This window comes from Prenolepis imparis, unplaced genomic scaffold, assembly GCF_030444845.1.
Source record: "Prenolepis imparis isolate NDT839.2.m4 unplaced genomic scaffold, iyPreImpa1.0 SCAF_3, whole genome shotgun sequence".
Lineage (NCBI taxonomy): Eukaryota > Metazoa > Arthropoda > Insecta > Hymenoptera > Formicidae > Prenolepis > Prenolepis imparis.
In genome coordinates, this window is record NW_028141161.1 from 10,907,256 (window position 1) to 10,928,086 (window position 20,831).

The 20,831-nt window shown below is 38.0% G+C and overlaps 1 protein-coding gene across 5 annotated transcripts in view; it reads left to right on the forward strand.

Moving 5' to 3' along the window:
- LOC145934085 (uncharacterized) overlaps positions 1-15,552 on the forward strand; it is a 114,043-nt gene extending 98,491 nt beyond the window's left edge. For 4 of the 5 annotated variants that reach the window (XM_083034330.1, XM_083034329.1, XM_083034327.1 and 1 more), the window contains exons 5-6: positions 3,954-7,055; positions 11,180-15,552. In XM_083034330.1, coding sequence (XP_082890456.1) covers positions 3,954-7,055; positions 11,180-11,250 — 3,173 coding nt within the window. In that variant the 3' untranslated portion in view covers positions 11,251-15,552. Of the gene's footprint in view, positions 1-3,953; positions 7,829-11,179 lie in introns of all 5 variants that reach the window. The other variant, XR_014424987.1, reaches the window with a different exon arrangement.
- Positions 15,553-20,831: the final 5,279 nt, after the last annotated feature.

Below are 20,831 nucleotides of genomic sequence, written 5' to 3' on the forward strand. Positions count from 1 at the left end.
CCTTTAGAATGGAGTTTAAAGCAATGTGCCCGATTGTCATCGCTTGAAGGGCGAATAACACCGGACGTGATTTCATATGACAGCTGTTCGAGAGGATTCGATTGCGAGATATTACGAAGTCCTTGCGCTTGATAGTATCTCACGAGAAATATTAACTCGTCGTTTTATGATGAAGCTGCGAGCGCTTTTCTTCTTCATCCGACAGTGCCTGGTTGCCTTTTACCACGACCGCAAATCTTCTGCTTCGGAAAAGAGCTAGCTCCTTTATCGTTGGCCGGCTTTCAGGAAGAGGAAACTCGAGGAGGCGGTGGCACACATCGCCGACGACGTCTGCTCGCCGCAAAAGGGCGACGGGCAAATAATGCTGGATGTGACTTCGTGTTCTTTGCTACCAGCTGCCGCGACCGCAATCTCTTCGAGGCGGACCGCGTGATTATTCGTTTACTGTGCCGCGAGAAATTCTATTAAACCTAGAGAACCCCGGGGTCGCGAGAGGCCGAGTGTAAGATTTAAAGATAAACTCATTTGTAAAATTGCTATTATGCCATATAGCATTATTAAAAAAATTAAGCATTATTAAAAAATGCTGTGAATTATGAGGCAAGATATTATCAAATATGTTATATGGACTTTTACTTTTATTTATATGTATCTTAATAATTAAATTTGAAATAGTACACTCTTTTGAATTAATTTAAATTTCAGTCAAGAATAGAATCTGATTATTTATTTACTTATTCGGCGATTATTTAAGCTAACACGCTTCAAATTTTTATATTAAAACAATTTGTATTTTTATTAATTCAGCCTTTCTCTCATATATTAATGAAACGTATTATTATTTAGTAAGATCACTGGAACGAAAGTCGTTTTATTTTTTCTTCGCTAAAGTCTTTTTGACAGCATACATTTATTCGAGCTTAAACCGTTCAAAACGAAACGTTCATCGACGTAAAGACGATGTTCGAAGCCTGTCTGAGTTAGTGGCTAATTAGTCATTTGCCCGGCACTCGACTGCTGTCAGGGTCTACATGAGAAAAAAAGGAAGAAAGTGGCGCGAGGTCGGTGGGGCGGGAGGAAACGAGATTCGAAAACAGACGGGATGAAAAGGCGCATGACGAGGGTGAGTTGCACGGATTTATCATCCCTCCCTGATGCTAGTGTTCGCCCATACGTTTATCTTTTGCGGTAAATGGGAATGACGTCGACGCGCGAGGGGACGACTCAATCAACCAAAATGCCCCGAGGTTTCTGCCGTGGCGAGCAAGGGAGGGAAAGAAAAAGGGCGTAAGGATGAGGGGTAAGAGCCGCAAAATAGAGGAAGAAACGAGAGACATTCATTTCGTTGAGACGCGAGAGAGAGAGAGAGAGAGAAAGGGAGAATGAGACGTACGTCTGACAGATGGAATAGAAACACGGTGTTATGTGGCTTTTAGGAACTTGGTCGCCTTGGAACTTCCGCCGTTTTTATTGTCCTCTTTGTGTGTCCGCCTCTTTATTTTCTCCTCGACTGCCGCGTCGTTTCGCCCCCTTATTTCTGGTCTCGATTCACATCGCGGAGGAAACAAGCTTCGATGCAAACAACGAGCTCGTTTCAACGATCTTCCTCGAACATTCTCATTCCGACGGAGGTATCTATTTTTAAACGGTACTCTCATCTTAAGAGACGTGGATCGCGTCTCAAAGAAAAAATTAATTCAAACGACGCGCGATGAAAAGAAAAAACCTAATATTTGTCAAATCTTTACTGTAAGAACTTAATTTTATTTCTACATCGTATCGTTATTATCACACAAATTTTTAATTGTTTCACTGTCATTTTACAGAGAGACCGCGTTTTCTTTGTCTTATAGAATTCTATCTCCTTGACAATTAAAACACATTCACGCGTTGTGCGAGAGAAATCACATGCTTTCTAAAAAAAATAATTTTTAAATAAAACTTTTTCCTTCGCTCATTGATAGAGAAAACACATCATTTATTTCACATACATTCTGTACGTTCCGCAAAGCTTTGACATTTAAATCTGGTGCGACACACCCCATGGAGGCGATTCGATTTACGTCGAGTCGATTTTAGCTATTACGCGAACGCGAAAGTGATTTAGCCGCACACTATGTATGAAAGACGAGAATTTCGCGGCTGGGAACACCTGCAGCATTTATCGTCGGAATCACCTGCGAGACGCTGCGTTTTCCTGCACGTGCACGGCCGAGATATTTTCAATTAACGACGCTGATCGTGCAGGAACGAAGAACATGGTGAGAGGAAAAGGGGAGACAACACAGGCGCGAGTCAGCTCGTCACCGGGTTGCCATGAAACTTATTACGCGATGAAACTGCTCTAGGAGTTAAAATCGTCGTATTTTAGGACCGGTTTTTCCTTCGTCATAACTTTCGCGTTGTTCCGTCAGCGAAACGACACATATTTATGTTTCTTCGTCTAAGATTTGTCATTTTTCTTCATTTACTTCTTTGAATCTACTACTTCTTCGAAAATAAATTGAGCTTTGTGCATTGCAGCATGCAAAATTATTTTTTTTAATTATTGACAAGCAAGAAATGCACTATAATTGATTTTCTTTCTATAGAGAAAACGCTTCATTGTTTCTATATTTTTATATTTTATATATGTACTAGAACAACACAAGCGTGCGCTACGCGCACGCCATTCTTCAATATTATATTAAAAAGAAATAATATAAAGTTTATTTAAACTCGATCAATATTTTTGAGTTATCAGCTGATTTCTGTCAAAAAGTATTAATCGCAGATAAGATACTGTAACATATTATTTACAACATATCATTATTTTAATATTTCTAACATATTTTAAAATGATTAATATTATTATTTTAATTAGCAAATTAACTCTTTATTAATATTTTTTGACAGAAATCAGCTGATTAAAGCTAATTAAATTTTAAAATAATTACAATATATTATTTAAAATGTATTATAATTTTAATTTTTATAACATATTATTAGTTTAAAATTTAATTAGCAAATTAACGCTTTAATCAGCTGATTTCTGTCAAAAAATATTAAGCGTTCATTTGTTAATTAAATTTTAAAGTAATAATGTGTTAAAAATATATATTAAAATAGTGATAGGTTGTAATATATTATAGTACCTTATCCATGATTAATACTTTTTGACAGAAATCAGCTGATAACTGTCAAAAATATTAATCGAGTTTAAAGTATTGCAACATATTATTTAAACTGTTTTATAATTTTAATTTTTATAACATATTATTTTAAAATTTAATTAGCAAATTAATGCTTTAATCAGCTGATTTCTGTCAAAAATATTAACAAAGCGTTAATTTGCTAATTAAATTTAAAAATAATAATATATTGAAAATATTAAAATAGTGATATATTGTAAATAATGTATTATAGTACCTTATCCGTGATTAATACTTTTTGACAGAAATCAGCTGATAACTGTCAAAAATATTAATCGAGTTTAAAGTATTGTAACATATTATTTAAAATGTATTATAATTTTAATTTTTATAACATTATTATTTTAAAATATAATTAGCAAATTAACGCTTTAATCAGCTGATTTCTGTCAAAAAATATTAATAAAGCGTTAATTTGCTAATTAAATTAAAAAATAATATATTGGAAATATTAAAATAATGATATGTTGTAAAATTGTAAATATAATGTATTATAGTATCTGATCCGCGATTAATATTTTTTGACAGAAATCAGCTGTTAACTGTCAAAAATATTAATCGAGTTTAAAGTATTATAACATTTTATTTAAAATGTATTATGATTTTTATTTATATAACATCTAACATTGCTTGTTATATATATTATATTAGATAGTTCCGAAGGCTATCAGAATACAGAAGATAATGATTAAGTTCTCGAAGAAGTTTCGCCTCTAATAATCTTCGAGTATTACTATTTAAAACATTTTCTCTCTGTTGCAGGTGTATTAGTGGTAAATGTTACGTGGCGAGGTAAAACGTACGTAGGAACGTTGCTGGATTGCACGCGTCACGATTGGGCGCCACCCCGTTTCTGCGACTCGCCGACCAGCGACCTGGACGCTCGCACACCCAAGGGACGCGGTAAACGCGGCCGCGCCGCGGCCAACTCCACGCCCGGTAACGACCTGAGCAACTTCACGGAGACAAGAAGTTCCGTGCACAGTAAACTGCGCAACGGCGGCAAGGGTCGTCGGGGCGCTCAGGGTTCACCCGCGGCCAGTCCAAGTCCGGCGGCCTTCGTGCCACCACGACCGGACCCGGCGGCGAAGCGGAAGTCACGCGGACCGGAAGAGGAACAGGACAAGAACAAGCGACGGGTGCCACCGCCTACGCCGCCTAGCGGTTCACCGCCCGCCAGTCCGGTTTTGCTCGAATGCCCCGAGCCGAACTGCAGTAAAAAGTATAAACACATCAACGGACTCAAGTATCATCAGAGCCACGCGCACGGCTCTGCCGATGACGACGACACCAAGGAGGGTATAACAAGCATGTCGGAGAACGACGAGAGCAACATCGAGGCGCCGAGTCCAGCTACGCCGGTGAAGTCGCCGGCGGACAAACCCGAGGGTGGTACGCCGGTGAGAGCGACGAGTCCACCGGCAACAGGATTGCCACCGGAAACGCCGCCTCCGCCACCGAGGGTGCCATCACCCAGCATAGAACCACCCACGCCCGTGCTCGCGGATAAAAATATCGTGAAACCCGGCGTGTTGAGGTTCGGTCAGGACGATCTGCCAGCGCCTACTTCCACGGCACCCTCCTCGAGAGTGCAACAACAGTCGGTGCAACAGCAGCAGCAGCAGCAGCAGCAGAGTCAGTCGTCGTTAGGAACGTCGAATCCGCCCCAGAGCCCTAGCCCGCATCCCAGTCAATCTCCCAGGCCTGTGCCTTCACCGCATCCGAGCACGAATATTCCCCAGCCCCTCAACATACCGCAACCGCCGCAGCCGTCTCAGATGCAGCAGTCGCATCAATCGCAGAATGCACTTCTGCAACAGGCGCAGCAAACGTTGCAGCAGGTCGGTCAACCACCGCAACAACAGTTGCAGTCCGGCGTTGGGAGTCAGCAGCAACAACAGCAAATGCAGTCGTCGGTTCAACAGCAATTACCTCCGGCGCATCAATTACAGGTGTCGCATCCTCTGTCGGCTCAGCTGGGTCAACCCGCGCAGGCTCATGTTGTACAGGCGTCCGGGTTGCAGCAGCAGCAACAGGCCAGTCTACAGAGTATAGCCAGTCAGCATCCGGGTCTGAATCTAGCGAGTCAGGTATCGCAGCAGGCGGCGGGTCTACAAACGGCACCGCTACCGCCGGGTCATCCGGGTCAAGGCGTACAGTCGCATCTGCAGCAGTACCCGTTGCACGCGGCAAAGATGCCACAGTTCAAGGTAAAGCCTACGGCGGCGCTGATGCCAGAACAAGACAAAAGCAAGACGAGCACCGACGCGCGTGTTTCCAAGCCGCAGAGCTACAAGAAGAAATCGCGAAAGTCGCCTGGTGGCAGCCCGCATCCATCGCCGCTTGAAGCGCCGATTGTCGATTCGGCGCGCGACGATGTACAGAGTCCAGCCTACTCGGATATATCGGACGACGCGGCGCCAGTGCTCGAGGCCGAACCGGCGGACAAATCCAAGCAGAGTCAAGAGAAGGACAACAAGGCCACGGCACCGGCGCATTTGCCTGCCCACTTCAGTATGTATCCGTACTACGGTCAGCCGCCTTATTTGGTACCTAACGTACCGGATAACAAGCAGGTGGTGGACCAGAAGCCGAGCGATCTTACGCCCAAGCAGGAGATCAAACCGCTCAATATACCGCAGATGCCTTCGATGGCGAGTTTACAAAGTGTCGTGTCGGAGAAGGAGAAGAAGGAGCTGAGTCAGCCGGTGCCACAACCGCAACAGCAGCCGCACTATTATGGTGCTTATGGCGGTTATATACCGCCGGGTTATCCTTACCAACCGCCACAACCAGTTTCGCAGCAGCAGCAGCAGCAACAACAACAGCAGCAGCAGAGTCAGCAATCGCAGGATCAGGAGCCGCATGAGCAGAAGGTCAAGATTAAGCAGGAACCGCAGTCGCAACCGAGCTTAAAAGACAAACAACATGAGAACCATCAAATACTTAAAGAGAGTATCGAGATGAAGAGTCAAATGAGTCCGTATCACGTCTATCACGGTTCGCAGAGTCAACGAGCGGCACCACCGCCGCCTCCTCCGGGACCAGTTCAGGACGATAGGAGGTATTATCTATACCCGGGTGAGCAAAGAAGAAAAGAGGAATCGAATAAGCAGAGCCAACAGGCGAAGGCGCCGCCACCTAGCCCGAAACACCAGCTGAAGCAAGAGAAACCACAGGATCTCGGCAAGAACGAGGATTCCAAGAGCAAGCAGGAAGGCGTAAAACCAACGATGGAGACTCAGGGACCGCCGCCACCACCTACCTCGCAGTTCACTACTTATATCCATCACGGTTACATGACAAGTCCGCAACATTACGGCGCGTTGCCGTTCGATCCGGGTCATCCGGTCTATCGCGGCCTTGGTCCTATGCTCGTGCCTGGCCCTTATTCAAGTAACCCCTACCTTCATCAACTACCCAGGTATCATGCACCAGAAGATCTCAGTCGACCGCCCGGCGGTAAGGCGCTCGATCTGCTACAACATCACGCTAATCAGTATTATTCAGCGCACAAGATACACGAGCTGCAAGATCGCGCGCTCAAGTCACCGACGCCTAAAACGTCCGCGGCGTCTGCCAGTCCGTCTTCAGCAGGTCCGACACCCGCCCGACCTCCCAGTGGTCCACCTACGTCGGTCGCGGGCCCGGGCCCTCCGCCGGGTCAGGGTCAACAACCGTCCGGCAAGCAGCAGGGTCAGCCAGGTAGTCAGCAGCAGCAAGGTGCAGTGGATGCCAGCGGCGGTAATCTTGGCAAGGACAATAGGTCACCGCCGCCGCAGCGACACGTGCACACGCATCATCACACTCACGTGGGCTTGGGCTATCCCCTGTTGACCGGACAGTATCCCGCGCCCTACGGAGGTAAGCCTCTCGTCAGACCCTGACAGTAAGGCGACCCGCGGGACCCAACGAAGCGAGCACAAGAGAGAACCGTGAGCGTGAGAAAAGCGAACGCATGCGTGCGTTAAGACAACTGTTCGTTTGTGTAATTTCGATGGTTGTTGATGATGCGTATCGATAAGCGTGATAAAAGGTGCCGCTGAGCGTCTTGCGAGTGACGCATTTTTGCGAATAGTGAAAGTGACTGAAACGGGACACATTTTTAGAATTGTGTGTTTAAACTAAATGTGCGTAGCGACTTGCGATTAACTTAACTCGCAATCACCCTGATGTTGGCTCGGTATTCGTAGGTTTTTATTCAATCCGATTTTGGATTCTGACACTTGAACGAATTGATAGCCGGCCTCTTAGGAAGCACTTTTAAGTGAACGACGCGATTGCGATTGTAATTGCGTTTTAAAACATGTACGTTCGCGTACTAACTAACGTATGTTCTTGGTTTGAGATAAAAATCAGGACAGTACTAAGAGACTTTCGTAATAATAAAGGGCGAATGACCACTTTAGTTTTCGGGAGGAATGCGGATGATTGGTCATCCGATAAAAACGGGTAAACTCGGCTAGGTATTAGAGCCTGAGTGTGTCTAAACCGTACACCATATTGGTGCATTAAAAAAAAGAAAAATGAAAAGAATGAAAAAGAAAAGAATGCGAATTCTGATGTGCAACAAGAAACTCGCGGTGAAAGATGTCTCCATTTGAGAATTGATCTGCGCGTCGAGTCTCCGCCTCAAGGTACTATTTTATTATCAGACCAGTAAGAGATGCATTTCTTCTTTTTGTATAAAGGAAAGGAAAATTGCAGTTGAAGAAAAAAAATTCGATTGAACCTCGTCTAGTACGGTGGACCCCGCCTATTAAAGGACCCAAATGTCGCTTGTAAATAATTTATCCTCGACTGTACATTCTGCGGACGCGAAAAACAAGCCCAGTTCGCTCGCGTGTAGTGTTGCATTTTTTTTATGTATACGCGCGCGCGTTTTCTGCATTGCAGTGGATTTAGAATCATTGTCGATCTTGTCTTCTTTCTTCTTTTAATAAAAAATTATTTTTTTATTTTTAATATTGATTAGTATATCTTAAATTGAGAATTTGTATATCTAATTTAGACGAAAGTGAAGATTTAATTTATAAATCTTTTTTATCTCATTTATAATAAAAAATTATTTAATTTTTAAATAGCCTTATAACACGAAAAAAAGTGTTGAAATGATATTACGCTTATCATAGTCGTCAGTATCTGCAGTCGAGAGAAAACGCGCGACGTCTAGAACACCTGTATATTTATACATATATACATATACATATGTACGAGTCTCGTATATAGCGACGAACTGAATATTTTGGAGATATTGAAGTATATAAGTGCGGTCGTGTGTTGTGTAGATTAGCGTGTATAAGCTGTGTACCGCAAGTAGGGCGCAAGTAGGAATTAGACATATAGTTCAGACTGTGATAATTATTTATCGTGCTTCTCTTTCCGGGACGGGAAAATAAAAAGGTAACAGGATCTTTTACGTGGGACGAGAGATCACCATCCAGTTCCGGGTGATGCACTCGCGTGTAATTGTAATCGACGACGATCTCATCGAATTTGTTAGGGAATATCGATGCTAATTTGTCAGTTTGATTGCGATATATACGTGAGAAAAGTGCAGTTTCTAATGAAATGCTGCGAATTAAAAAAGTCTATGTGCCAGAAACACAAGATTGAACAATATAGTTTGAAGCAAGATGAGAAAAGCAGTACTTAACTACTTGCTCTGAAATGACGTGCCGGAATGCACACACGATGGCCTTTCCGCTCCATAATAACATGTCATACGTTTTCTCTTTGCAGTTTGTAACAACATGTACAATTTGTATGAAATCTTAAATAGAAATATGTTTGATCGCTATAGTCCACTACGAAATTTTATAGTTACGTAGTTGATTAATATTCAGTGCGAATGATTAAATAAATAGTTAAATAGAATTTAATTTTTTATGTCTAAAGAGTACGAAGTGTCGAATATACAACTTTATCGCTTAATATTATTTTCAAGTTTTTTATGTTCTATTGGCACTTGGATTTTTTTTAATTTGTAGTATCTATTTTTTATCTTCGTGAACGCGATGTGTATTCGCGTTCGTTATCCTTGTATCTTTCGTTAGATGTCGGTAGTCTTCCACAAAAGCTTCTTTTGCAGTAAAACAGCCATCAAGACTTTATAGTTTCCCAATGCGATTTTTGCGTTCAGTCGCTGAGATGAGTGATTGCGATTTCTGTTATAAGAGCGTCGTTTGCGTAAGAATGTCGTTCTTTTATTATCCATTATCTGAATACAAATGCAAAGTATCTTTGGTACACTAACTCTCGACGATAACGATTTCATGGATAAATCGTGAAATTAATTAAATAATTCTAGAGAGCGATATTTTTCCTTATTTTATTGATAATCTTTATCGTTCTTTTTGTGCTTCATGGATTAGAGTACAATAATACGTCTATTGAAAATGATAGAAATATGATACGTTTTTTTTTTACAATATATACATATACATATATACACAAATATATATATGTATATATGTATATACAAAATATATACAAATATATTTTATATATATTTTATATATATTTTATATATATAAATATATATAAATATATATAAATATAAAATAAAACAAATAAATATATATGTATATACATACATATAAAAGAAACAAGAAATGAGGAACAATATTGCATATTTAGATTTTAACTCTAAAATTCTAATTTCTCTCTGGATAAATTTATTTAATAAGATTTACGTTTAATCTTTCCATGACATTTTTAATTTTGTTTCAAAGGTTTTATGTATATACTTTGCTATTACAATGTCTCGCATAACAACGCTCTTGTACGTGAAAAAACGATTACCAATCAGCGAACTTAATCGACCAAGTCTACGCTTACGGAGCCAACACTGCCAGGACTTTCGCGTGAACGAGGGAAGTCCGCAACTATGCTAGGGAAATGCATTATAGGCGCGAGACCGCTGAGACATAAGTAAAAGGGAGAAAGGGAAATGGAGAGAGAAATAATTACTTAGGTACACGCCACTTTATGCTTTCCCACCACTCTTTACACACATATCCATCGTCATTTTTCCTCGTAGTAGCTCTCGATGAAAGTAGCTCGGTGTTTAGATATCTCGAAATATACGGGTTTTTCCTCGAATGCAACCGAGCTCGAGGACGATGCGTCTCTTAAAGGATTGCGCTTGCACGTTAACGATCGTCTCGAAGATTTCATCTCGAAGAGCCTTACATGTGATTTTTCATATTCATGAAAAAACGATTGCAAATCTAATTTTTGCTGCGTTTTAAATATTATAACTTTGTCGAGTGTAAGAATTACTTGTCAGGATTTAGGAACATTTATAGTAACATCGAACAGTGTGCAAACAATCAGTGTAAAAATTAGAACGTGCAATATGTATTGAAGTGATACTATGTGGATTTTTTTAGTTAGCACACAGAAAAGGAAGTTTCATTTTTATATCTAGAAGTAATTTTTTTTTCTCGAGAATCATAATATTTTTTAAATTTCTTTCATGTTTCTACAGTATTTCATTATTATTCTAATTAGCCTAATCTATATTCGTATGTTTGAATCTGTGAATCATCTCGCGTATATTAAGATGTCATAGACGACCGGTGATATGTCAATAATGCTTATTGATTATTCCCATCATTTTCATTTTTTTATAATCATTGATATTTGCTTATTTCCTCGCTCAATATTTTATTTCTCGGCCTGCATTGAATGTCACACAATTTTACGTTATGCGTAATATGAACAAATTGCATAATACATAAAGATGACAACTTATTTTCTCAGCTAGCGGTTAATCTTGGTCTCTCCTTCGGGCCCCTCCCTTTCACTAGGCGAAACGCATAAATTTCGAATAAAATTTTGCTCCCGGGTGCCGCGGGTCGCCATCGTTCGAACAAGAACAGCAACAGCTGGAAATGCAAAAATGCGCGCGTTCAGGAGTAGGCGCTTGAGAAGTGATCGTGACGAAACACTAATGGCCTGCTGTCTCTCTGTGTGTGTTGCAGCGGCAGTGCTGGCGAGTCAGCAGGCCGCCGCGGTAGCCGCCTCGGTGATCTCGCCATTCCCGCCCAAGTGACCCGCGGCCCCCGCCCCCGTCTTACCCGGCGGAAGCGCCGGGGGCAGCTCCGCCGCACAGGTTCACCACACACATCCGGCGAACGGCGCGCCTGGTGCGGGACACCCGCACGGCACTGCCGCCAGCAGGCAACCGTAGGAGGCATGGACACGAATGGAGCAATGTAGCTGACGACTGAACTGGGGTACCGTGTCTATGTTCCACGTTGTTGGCCGGCTTAACGTCGAGTAAAGAAGGTGACGACCGGCCGGATTTAGGATGGACCAAGATATTAGTAAAGAGACGAGAGAGTGTCGTCCGCTTGAAACTGTGAATCCTGGAAGAGTTAATTAAGATGTTAAAAGAACGAGACGACTGATACGACGAGATGGATACTATTGTTGTTCTTCTCTTCAACAATGGCGCAAGTACTAGGCATTGAAGATTAAGTGGAATTCAAGGAGCTAGATGTTAGGAACAATAACAATGATGATGTAATAAGAGACGGGCGTGCTGTTCCTCCTTGTGCTGTGTTTTAACTCGCTTTCTCGATAACGTTAATTGGGAGTTTAGAAGATGATATGGGTGTTTTAAATGGTATATTATCCATGTTCTCTCCACGAACTAGAGATTTTAGATACATTAATCAAGGTGTTAAGACTGGTGTGAACTCATGACTATTGACGATGTTGAGACGTTTAGGTGAAAGATCTGTGAGATCTGTTCAGATTCGTGAGTTATTCGGACGATAGAGAAAACCGCGACTTTCCAAATTAGGTGCAAACAAAATAATATACATATATCGAATTTGAATTAAATGAATGATAAGAGACTGAACTCGATTCGACGCACAAATACGATGTCCATTTCTCGGACTGAGCTATCCATCGGCGATCCATTTGTTAAACTGATCGTGGATAGGTTTGACGATACGATCGTTAGCGAGCAATCCTTCGGCGAGACAAAAAGTGTATCGATACTCGCGTGACAAGAGAACGAGTTTTCTCCTTACGCGTTTTATTCCAGCGATGCCGAGCAATGCCCCCATGTCCCGCTGGATTCGCAGTCTTTGCGTAGACGAAGCCAGCTCGCTGAAATATTCTTCTCCGTGTACATACCTGTATATCTTAAAAATACGCGCCACGTAGTGTACAAACGCCTACGGCTAGTGTAAGGATAAGGAGATTGGAGATTCGATCTTATCCCGAAGGTCGAGATCTCCGATAGATTTCCGAAAGTAACGCCCTATCTCGCGAGATGAGCGTTTACGAGAAGGGATACGAGAGTTGTCTCGTTTTCGGTGTAGACTGAGTTAGGCTCAGTGCCACCCAAGTTGCGCTGACTCCTCGTTGACGTCTGTCCGATCCCTGGTATAAGCTCGGTCTTTCCTTTGCTTTCTAGTGCCTAGTCTTAGATAGATATTCTGATCTAGATAAGACGGTAGCTCAGAAAGAAACGGAGAGAGAATTGCTGATCCAGCAAAATATTGATCGAGAAGTAGAGACATTCGTAGCCGGTATTCGAAGTTAATATAATAGATAAAGAAGAGTCTATATATACAATATATATAGTCTGAACTAGGACGAGACGTGAGACATACGTGACAACTGTCACGAGGAGCCAGACATCTCGTTAGACTGAAACTACGCGAAGACGGACGATTTGCTGCCTTCGCGTTTACGGGGCCGTGCTGGCACGACAAAAAATTACGGAAAGCGTGGATTTAATGCGTGCCGGGTGCTAGGGCGGCTCCACCCCCGACTCTCAGATTCGAGCGTATATATGTATGTATATGTCGAGGCGATGCGATGGAGTTTTTATCGAGCGTAGAAACTTAGGAGCGAGCGAGCGAGAGCGAAGAAGCGCGTATGTGTGCGTGCGTGTGTAAACGAGAGGAGCGGAAAAAAAATATTGCACTCGTATATATAGGATACACGAGATGAAAGAGAGTAGTAGCGAATCGCGTGACTCGACTGCCTTGTACAAGCATAATGTGTGCGTGCGCGATGTTTCCGTGATGTACGGTAAATCCGTGTCAATGTATTTTATTGTAAAGAAAGGCGATTGTAAGAATTATATACGCGAGCGCAAATTTCGATTTTTGTAGAGAAAATTGTATAACTTGCTGATAAACTATATCTCTTAGGGGAACAGAGAATCCATGATTTGTGCGATCGATCATTATAAAATGCCGATAAAGCGACCAGAAAACTCGTCTTTGCGAGACGAGCGTGTGGTGGTAATAAAAGGCGTGTGTCGAGAACAAGACGAGAAAGATTTTTAAAAAAGAGACATGTGTAATGCGATGATTCTAAATAATTAAGTGGCGTTAAGTGACTGTAAATTGATGCTAGAACGCTATTTGTTTATTAAGGTAATGGTAGCCAGCGATGTATGCAAAAGTTAGGGGAAAAAGGGAGAAGGGGGACACGGGCTAGATCCAAAGAATGGATAAATAAAAACAGCGAGACGTATTTGCGCATATGCAACTATATATATATATATATATATATATGTATGTATAAACTCTACATAATATTTGTTCAGTAACGACTATCGTCATCCACTTTATATATATCATACGATTTATTGAGATTATTAATTATATTATTTTATTACTATTGTCAATGTGACGTAAGATAGAGGATAGAAAGAGAGAGAAAAATGTGGCAGTGAAAAATTTTATCGGGCAACGTTCGCAAATGCCAAATCAAAAAATATGATACGAGAACGATTGATTATGCGTTTCTCGCAGCGCAGAGCAAAACATATTTAATAAAATGAAGAGCTGAAGGAAGAGTGTCAAAACGCAATGCAACCACTTTGTCGAATATGTGAACGAAACCGCGATAAAGAAATGCGCACTTGCGAGAGCGAAAAGACGTGCATGTATGCTTAATGTGTGTGTGTGTGTGTGTGTGTGTGTGTGTGTGTGTGTGTGTGTGTGTGTGTGTGTGTGTGTGTGTGTGTGTGAAAGAATGAGTGAAAGAAATTTTAAAAAAAGGTGTGATCCGCCTCAGTTTTAGTGAGGCGCCCAGCGGACAAAGGGGTGGGCTTTAAAAGAAATAAATGCTGGTGCTGCGCTGTGATTTTTGTAAAAAAGAAGAGGACAAATAATATAAAAAGAGAAAGGAAACCGATCGAGAGAGAGAGAGAGAGGGAGAGAGAGAGAAGAGCATAGAGAAGAGAGTACATGAAAAGATCGAGGAGCCCGATTCTGCGGGATCTTTGCAAACATAAAAAATGAAAAAGAAAAAACGAGGAAGGACGAAGAGAAAGGAAAGAGAAACACGCAGAGAGATGAGTACCTGGATCCTGCCCTGGTCCGCGTTTGCCTCCTGAATGGAGATGCAAAGGAAAAAGAGAGAGTGTGAGAGAAAAGATAAACGAGAAGTGAAGAGTAAGAATGAAAGAAAGAGTGCGCCGCGATGTTTTGCTCGATTGTACAGGCTGTAAAATGTATTCGCTTTTAATAAGAAAGAAAAAAAAAAGAATTTTAATATAGATCGTTAATCAATAATTAGAAGAATATATATATATAGAGAGAGGAAAGAAAAAAGAGAGAATTGTATCGTCTCCAAATTGTAGCCCTCGTAATCAGAAAGCTTTATATTGCATCCACACTCGACTCGTACATTACCGGAAGACGGGTTGGTTACAATTTTGTGGTTTAAGCAAACGTGCTCCCCCTATTCTCCCGGCTACCTCCGCTTTATTCTGCGGAAAACGAGAATTCCCTGGAGACGCGCAACTCGCTACCCATGTGTAATAGAGAATGAATGTAATTAGTAATTGGAGACAACCTCCGTCTATCCTAAGGATACGATATTGTAGCGAGTACTACGCATATTTGCTAGGACGTTGCATAATCAAGTATCATAGGAGAAAAAGAAAGAGAGAGAGAGAGAAAGAGATTGAATAAATGCAAGTATGTATGTATGTGTGTATGCATGTATGTAAAAGAAGAATGAAAAGATATGTATAAGAATGATTGTGTGGTCAACGATAAGAACTGAGTACATAACATAATAAACAAGGACCCTTATTCTCGTCTCCTTTTTTTAGAATGATAAAAATAGTGACTCGTTACGCTTTATATATTATACATCTCGAGTATATATGAATATACGAGTAAACATAACGTACAGAAGCAGATACGGAAGAAAAAAAACATGCAGGCATCTTGTCGTTAAATTGTAAGATATTGTGTTCAAACTCCAGAATGTACTCTGATCCCCCTTCCTCAGACTACTATATATTAAATATATTGTGCACTATGCTCCGACTTGTCCATATAAATAAATATATTGAAAAATCTCAAAATCTCCCTCTACTTTTATTTTATACGCCACCTTTGCAATTTAAACTTATTCTGTTCCTTATTCGTTCTCTGTTCAAGAAAAAGTTTTAAAAGAGTAAAGTAGTTCTAAGAGTAAAGTAAAAGATATGTGAAAATATATATATTATTAAGTGAAATTTTTTAATTACATTTTTATATGTCAAATGTTACTGATAAAAGTAATAACAAATCGACAAAGTGATGTAAATAGTAAAGAAAGCTCTCCATAGAAATCAGAAATGCGCTGAAACTTAGTTCTTTGAGTAAAGAGACTTGAACATTTTTAATTTTTTAACGATCTCTACTTCGTCTATCAAGACAAATATAAACGAAATATATTAAAATTTATTTTATATTCAGACTGAAGATAAATTCGCAGAGATGCATTTGGTTGATGTTGAAGAAAAGAATTTGCTAATATCAAAATGTAGATACATACATAGATTCATTACATATAATACATTTAAAAAATTTTTATTAAATATAGATTATAGTAAAAATATATTTCTCTAATATTTTTTTTATAAAATATGGAAAAAAATATTTCAAAAGTAAATAAAATTGTAATTTCAATGATAATTATATATGGTTAATTTAGCTTTTATTTTTGTGTATAACTAGAATATTACAATGCACACGTTAAACGCATGCCATGTATCTTTATTTCATGTATTATTTAATAATTCACAATTAGGGGCTGCTCACAATAAAAGAAATAACAAAGGGAATAGAAAGCAGGAAATGGGGAACCCTATATTTGTATATTTTAATATATAACAGAAATAATCGCCAAAAAGTTTTAATGATGTTCATAATATATAAATGTACATGAAGCAAAAAAAGAATTTTTAATACTTTTATTTGCTTGGCATATATTTTTTAATTTTTTAAAGAAAATTATGTAATTCATTGTTTTAATGAAAAAAACGTATAATTTCTTAAATTTTTTAAATATAAAGTTAACATATAATTTCTTAACTCTTTTTCTGAACTGCGCTCTAGTTAATTTTTGATGATTAATCTATATATATATACAGATAATATTATATATGTATATATGCAATCCACTCACCGATACGATGCCCAACAGCAGAGCTCTGTAGTACAAAGTGTTGATCATCTATAACATATAAAAAACAAATTATGTATACAAAATAGTTTTCAAAATAATTAATATTTGAAAAAGTCAATAATGCGCAATTAGACTTTTATTCATATCGTAAAATATATTTAATAAAATTACGTTATAAAATTATTAAACTTTATAATTATTTTTTTAGATCTAAATTTATATAAAATGTAATAAAATTTCATTTTTAAAAAGTAAGTTAAATAATTATAAATTGTATAAAACAATATTAAAATTATATAATATACATATATATATATAATAAAATTATTTTAATAAAATTTTATTAATAATCTAATTATAATAAAGTTTAATGTAATATTTTTAAAAATTTTCCTATAAATTACATTAAATATTCATATTTATTTTTTTTTAATTTGATTTCAAATTTATTCTTAATATTAACTTATTTTCAACTATATTTTAATAAAAATTTAAATAATAAATTTATATAAATTATATATAAATTTTATACATATATACACTATAATTATATATTTATTTATATATTCTATATAACATTAATTTATATATATTAAGAATATTATAAGAATATATTAAGAAAATTACATATATTAATTTATATAAATTTGTTTTAATTATAATCTGCTTACCACATGGTTGCTTTGTCGTTGCCCGATGCCTCCCCGGACCTCCTCTTCCTCCACCTCTTTTGTTATAGTTAATACTTCTTGTAGCGTCTTTTTGGCATTTACACAGCACACGCTCGCGAAAATACTATCACGCACACGCATTAATCAGCAAAATAAATCGAAATTTAATCGACACTCCCGATGTTAATACATCGTACGCGACTCTATACGGCACTTCCGATTTTAATCACGCGATACTTTGTGCGGAACTCCCGACATTAATCGTACGTAACTTATTTTCATACTTCGGCACTCCCGCTTTTAATCATGTTTTACGCGCTTTTGTTAATTATATGCGACGCATATTTGAGAGAACAGCACACGGTAAGTATAATTATAATTATACGAAGCTACGATCCACGCAGCGCGACGCACGAAATTTACGCGGGAATGCGAGATGTCGTCGCAGTGATGCCAACTTTTATAATAAAGTACGCGGGGAGTCGCCGCAGTGATGCCAACTGTCTAATTAGAAATTATCAATCTCTCGCGATTAATCGATCATTGAAAAGATCGATTAACATAGAGCGACTTTCCGCATACAAACTTTTTGATCTAACATACGTAAAATGAATCCGCGCCGTATGGGATCCGCGGATTAAAAATTTTAATTTTCAATTGTTTAAAGCGAGCCAAAAATTAATATTGTATATATTTCAACTCTACATTATATGCACATTATGATGGTACCATCAGCATACCTGCGTACAAACTTTTCGATCTAACAAGCGCGCGCTAGGCGCGCGCCATTTATTGATTTGATTCAAAAAGATTGATATCTATATATAACGTTTGTTTTAACTTGATTAATATTTTTTGACAGAAATCATCTGATTAAAGCGTTAATTTGCTAAATACATTTTAAAATGAAAATATGTTACAAAATAATAAAATAATAATATTTTACAGAAAGAATTTTCTTCTAGAATTTGATTTAAAATTTAAGACTTTGAAGAGACTTTTAAAAATTCATCGATTATACATTTTAATAGTACATTGATTATAGAATCATTTGGTACCAAAGAGACACCAGCGTACAAATTTTTTAACTTGATATACATAAAATAATGTTGCGTCGCATAGGGTCAGCGGTAAAAAAGTATCGATTTCTAATATTTTAAGACGAGCCAAAAATTCATCGATTATACATTTTAATAGTACATTGAATACATAATCATTTGGTACCAAACAGACACCAGCGTACAAATTTTTTAACTTGATATACATAAAATAAGGTTGCGTCGCATAGGGTCAGCGGTAAAAAGTATCGATTTCCAATATTTTAAGACGAGCCAAAAATTCATCGATGATACATTTTAATAGTGCATTGATTACAGAATCTTTTCGTATTATGCAGACACCAGCGTACAAATTTTTTATTATGATAAACATAAAATAAGGGTGCGTCGCACAGGGTCCGCATGAAAAAAGTATCAATTTCTAATATTTTAAGACGAGCCAAAAATTCATCGATTATACATTTTAATAGTACATTTATTACTGAATCATTTGGTACCAAACAGACACCAGCGTACAAATTTTTTAACTTGATATACATAAAATAAGGTTGCGTCGCATAGGGTCAGCGGTAAAAAGTATCGATTTCCAATATTTTAAGACGAGCCAAAAATTCATCGATGATACATTTTAATAGTGCATTGATTACAGAATCTTTTCGTACCATGCAGACACCAGCGTACAAATTTTTTATTATGATAAACATAAAATAAGGGTGCGTCGCACAGGGTCCGCATAAAAAAAGTATCAATTTCTAATATTTTAAGACGAGCCAAAAATTCATCGATTATACATTTTAATAATACATTGATTACAGAATCTTTTGGTACCAAGCAGACAACAGCGTACAAACTTTTTCATTTGCTATACATAAATTAAGGATGCGTCGCATAGGGTCTGCGGCATAAATGTATCAATTTCTAATATTTTAAGACGAGCCAAAAATTCATCGATTATACATTTTAATAGTACATTTATTACAGAATCATTTGGTACCAAACAGACACCAGCGTACAAATTTTTTAATATGATATACATAAAATAAGGATGCGTCGCATAGGGTCAGCGGTAAAAAAGTATCGATTTCTAATATTTTAAGACGAGCCAAAAATTCATCGATTATACATTTTAATAGTACATTGATTATAGAATCATTTGGTACCAAAGAGACACCAGCGTACAAATTTTTTAACTTGATATACATAAAATAATGTTGCGTCGCATAGGGTCAGCGGTAAAAAAGTATCGATTTCTAATATTTTAAGACGAGCCAAAAATTCATCGATTATACATTTTAATAGTACATTGAATACATAATCATTTGGTACCAAACAGACACCAGCGTACAAATTTTTTAACTTGATATACATAAAATAAGGTTGCGTCGCATAGGGTCAGCGGTAAAAAGTATCGATTTCCAATATTTTAAGACGAGCCAAAAATTCATCGATGATACATTTTAATAGTGCATTGATTACAGAATCTTTTCGTATTATGCAGACACCAGCGTACAAATTTTTTATTATGATAAACATAAAATAAGGGTGCGTCGCACAGGGTCCGCATGAAAAAAGTATCAATTTCTAATATTTTAAGACGAGCCAAAAATTCATCGATTATACATTTTAATAGTACATTTATTACAGAATCATTTGGTACCAAACAGACACCAGCGTACAAATTTTTTAACTTGATATACATAAAACAAGGTTGCGTCGTATAGGGTCAGCGGTAAAAAAGTATCGATTTCTAATATTTTAAGACGAGCCAAAAATTCATCGATTATACATTTCAATAGTACATTGATTACAGAATCTTTTGGTACCAAGCAGACAACAGCGTACAAACTTTTTCATTTGCTATACATAAATTAAGGATGCGTCGCATAGGGTCTGCGGCATAAATGTATCAATTTCTAATATTTTAAGACGAGCCAAAAATTCATCGATTATACATTTTAATAGTACATTTATTACAGAATCATTTGGTACCAAACAGACACCAGCGTACAAATTTTTTAATATGATATACATAAAATAAGGATGCGTCGCATAGGGTCAGCGGTAAAAAAGTATCGATTTCTAATATTTTAAGACGAGCCAAAAATTCATCGATTATACATTTTAATAGTACATTTATTACAGAATCTTTTGGTACCAAGCAGACAACAGCGTACAAACTTTTTCATTTGCTATACATAAATTAAGGATGCGTCGCATAGGGTCAGCGGCATAAATGTATCAATTTCTAATATTTTAAGACGAGCCAAAAATTCATCGATTATACATTTTAATAGTACATTTATTACAGAATCATTTGGTACCAAACAGACACCAGCGTACAAATTTTTTAATATGATATACATAAAATAAGGATGCGTCGCATAGGGTCCGCGTCAAAAAAGTATGAATTTCTAATATTTTAAGACGAGCCAAAAATTCATCGATTATACATTTTAATAGTA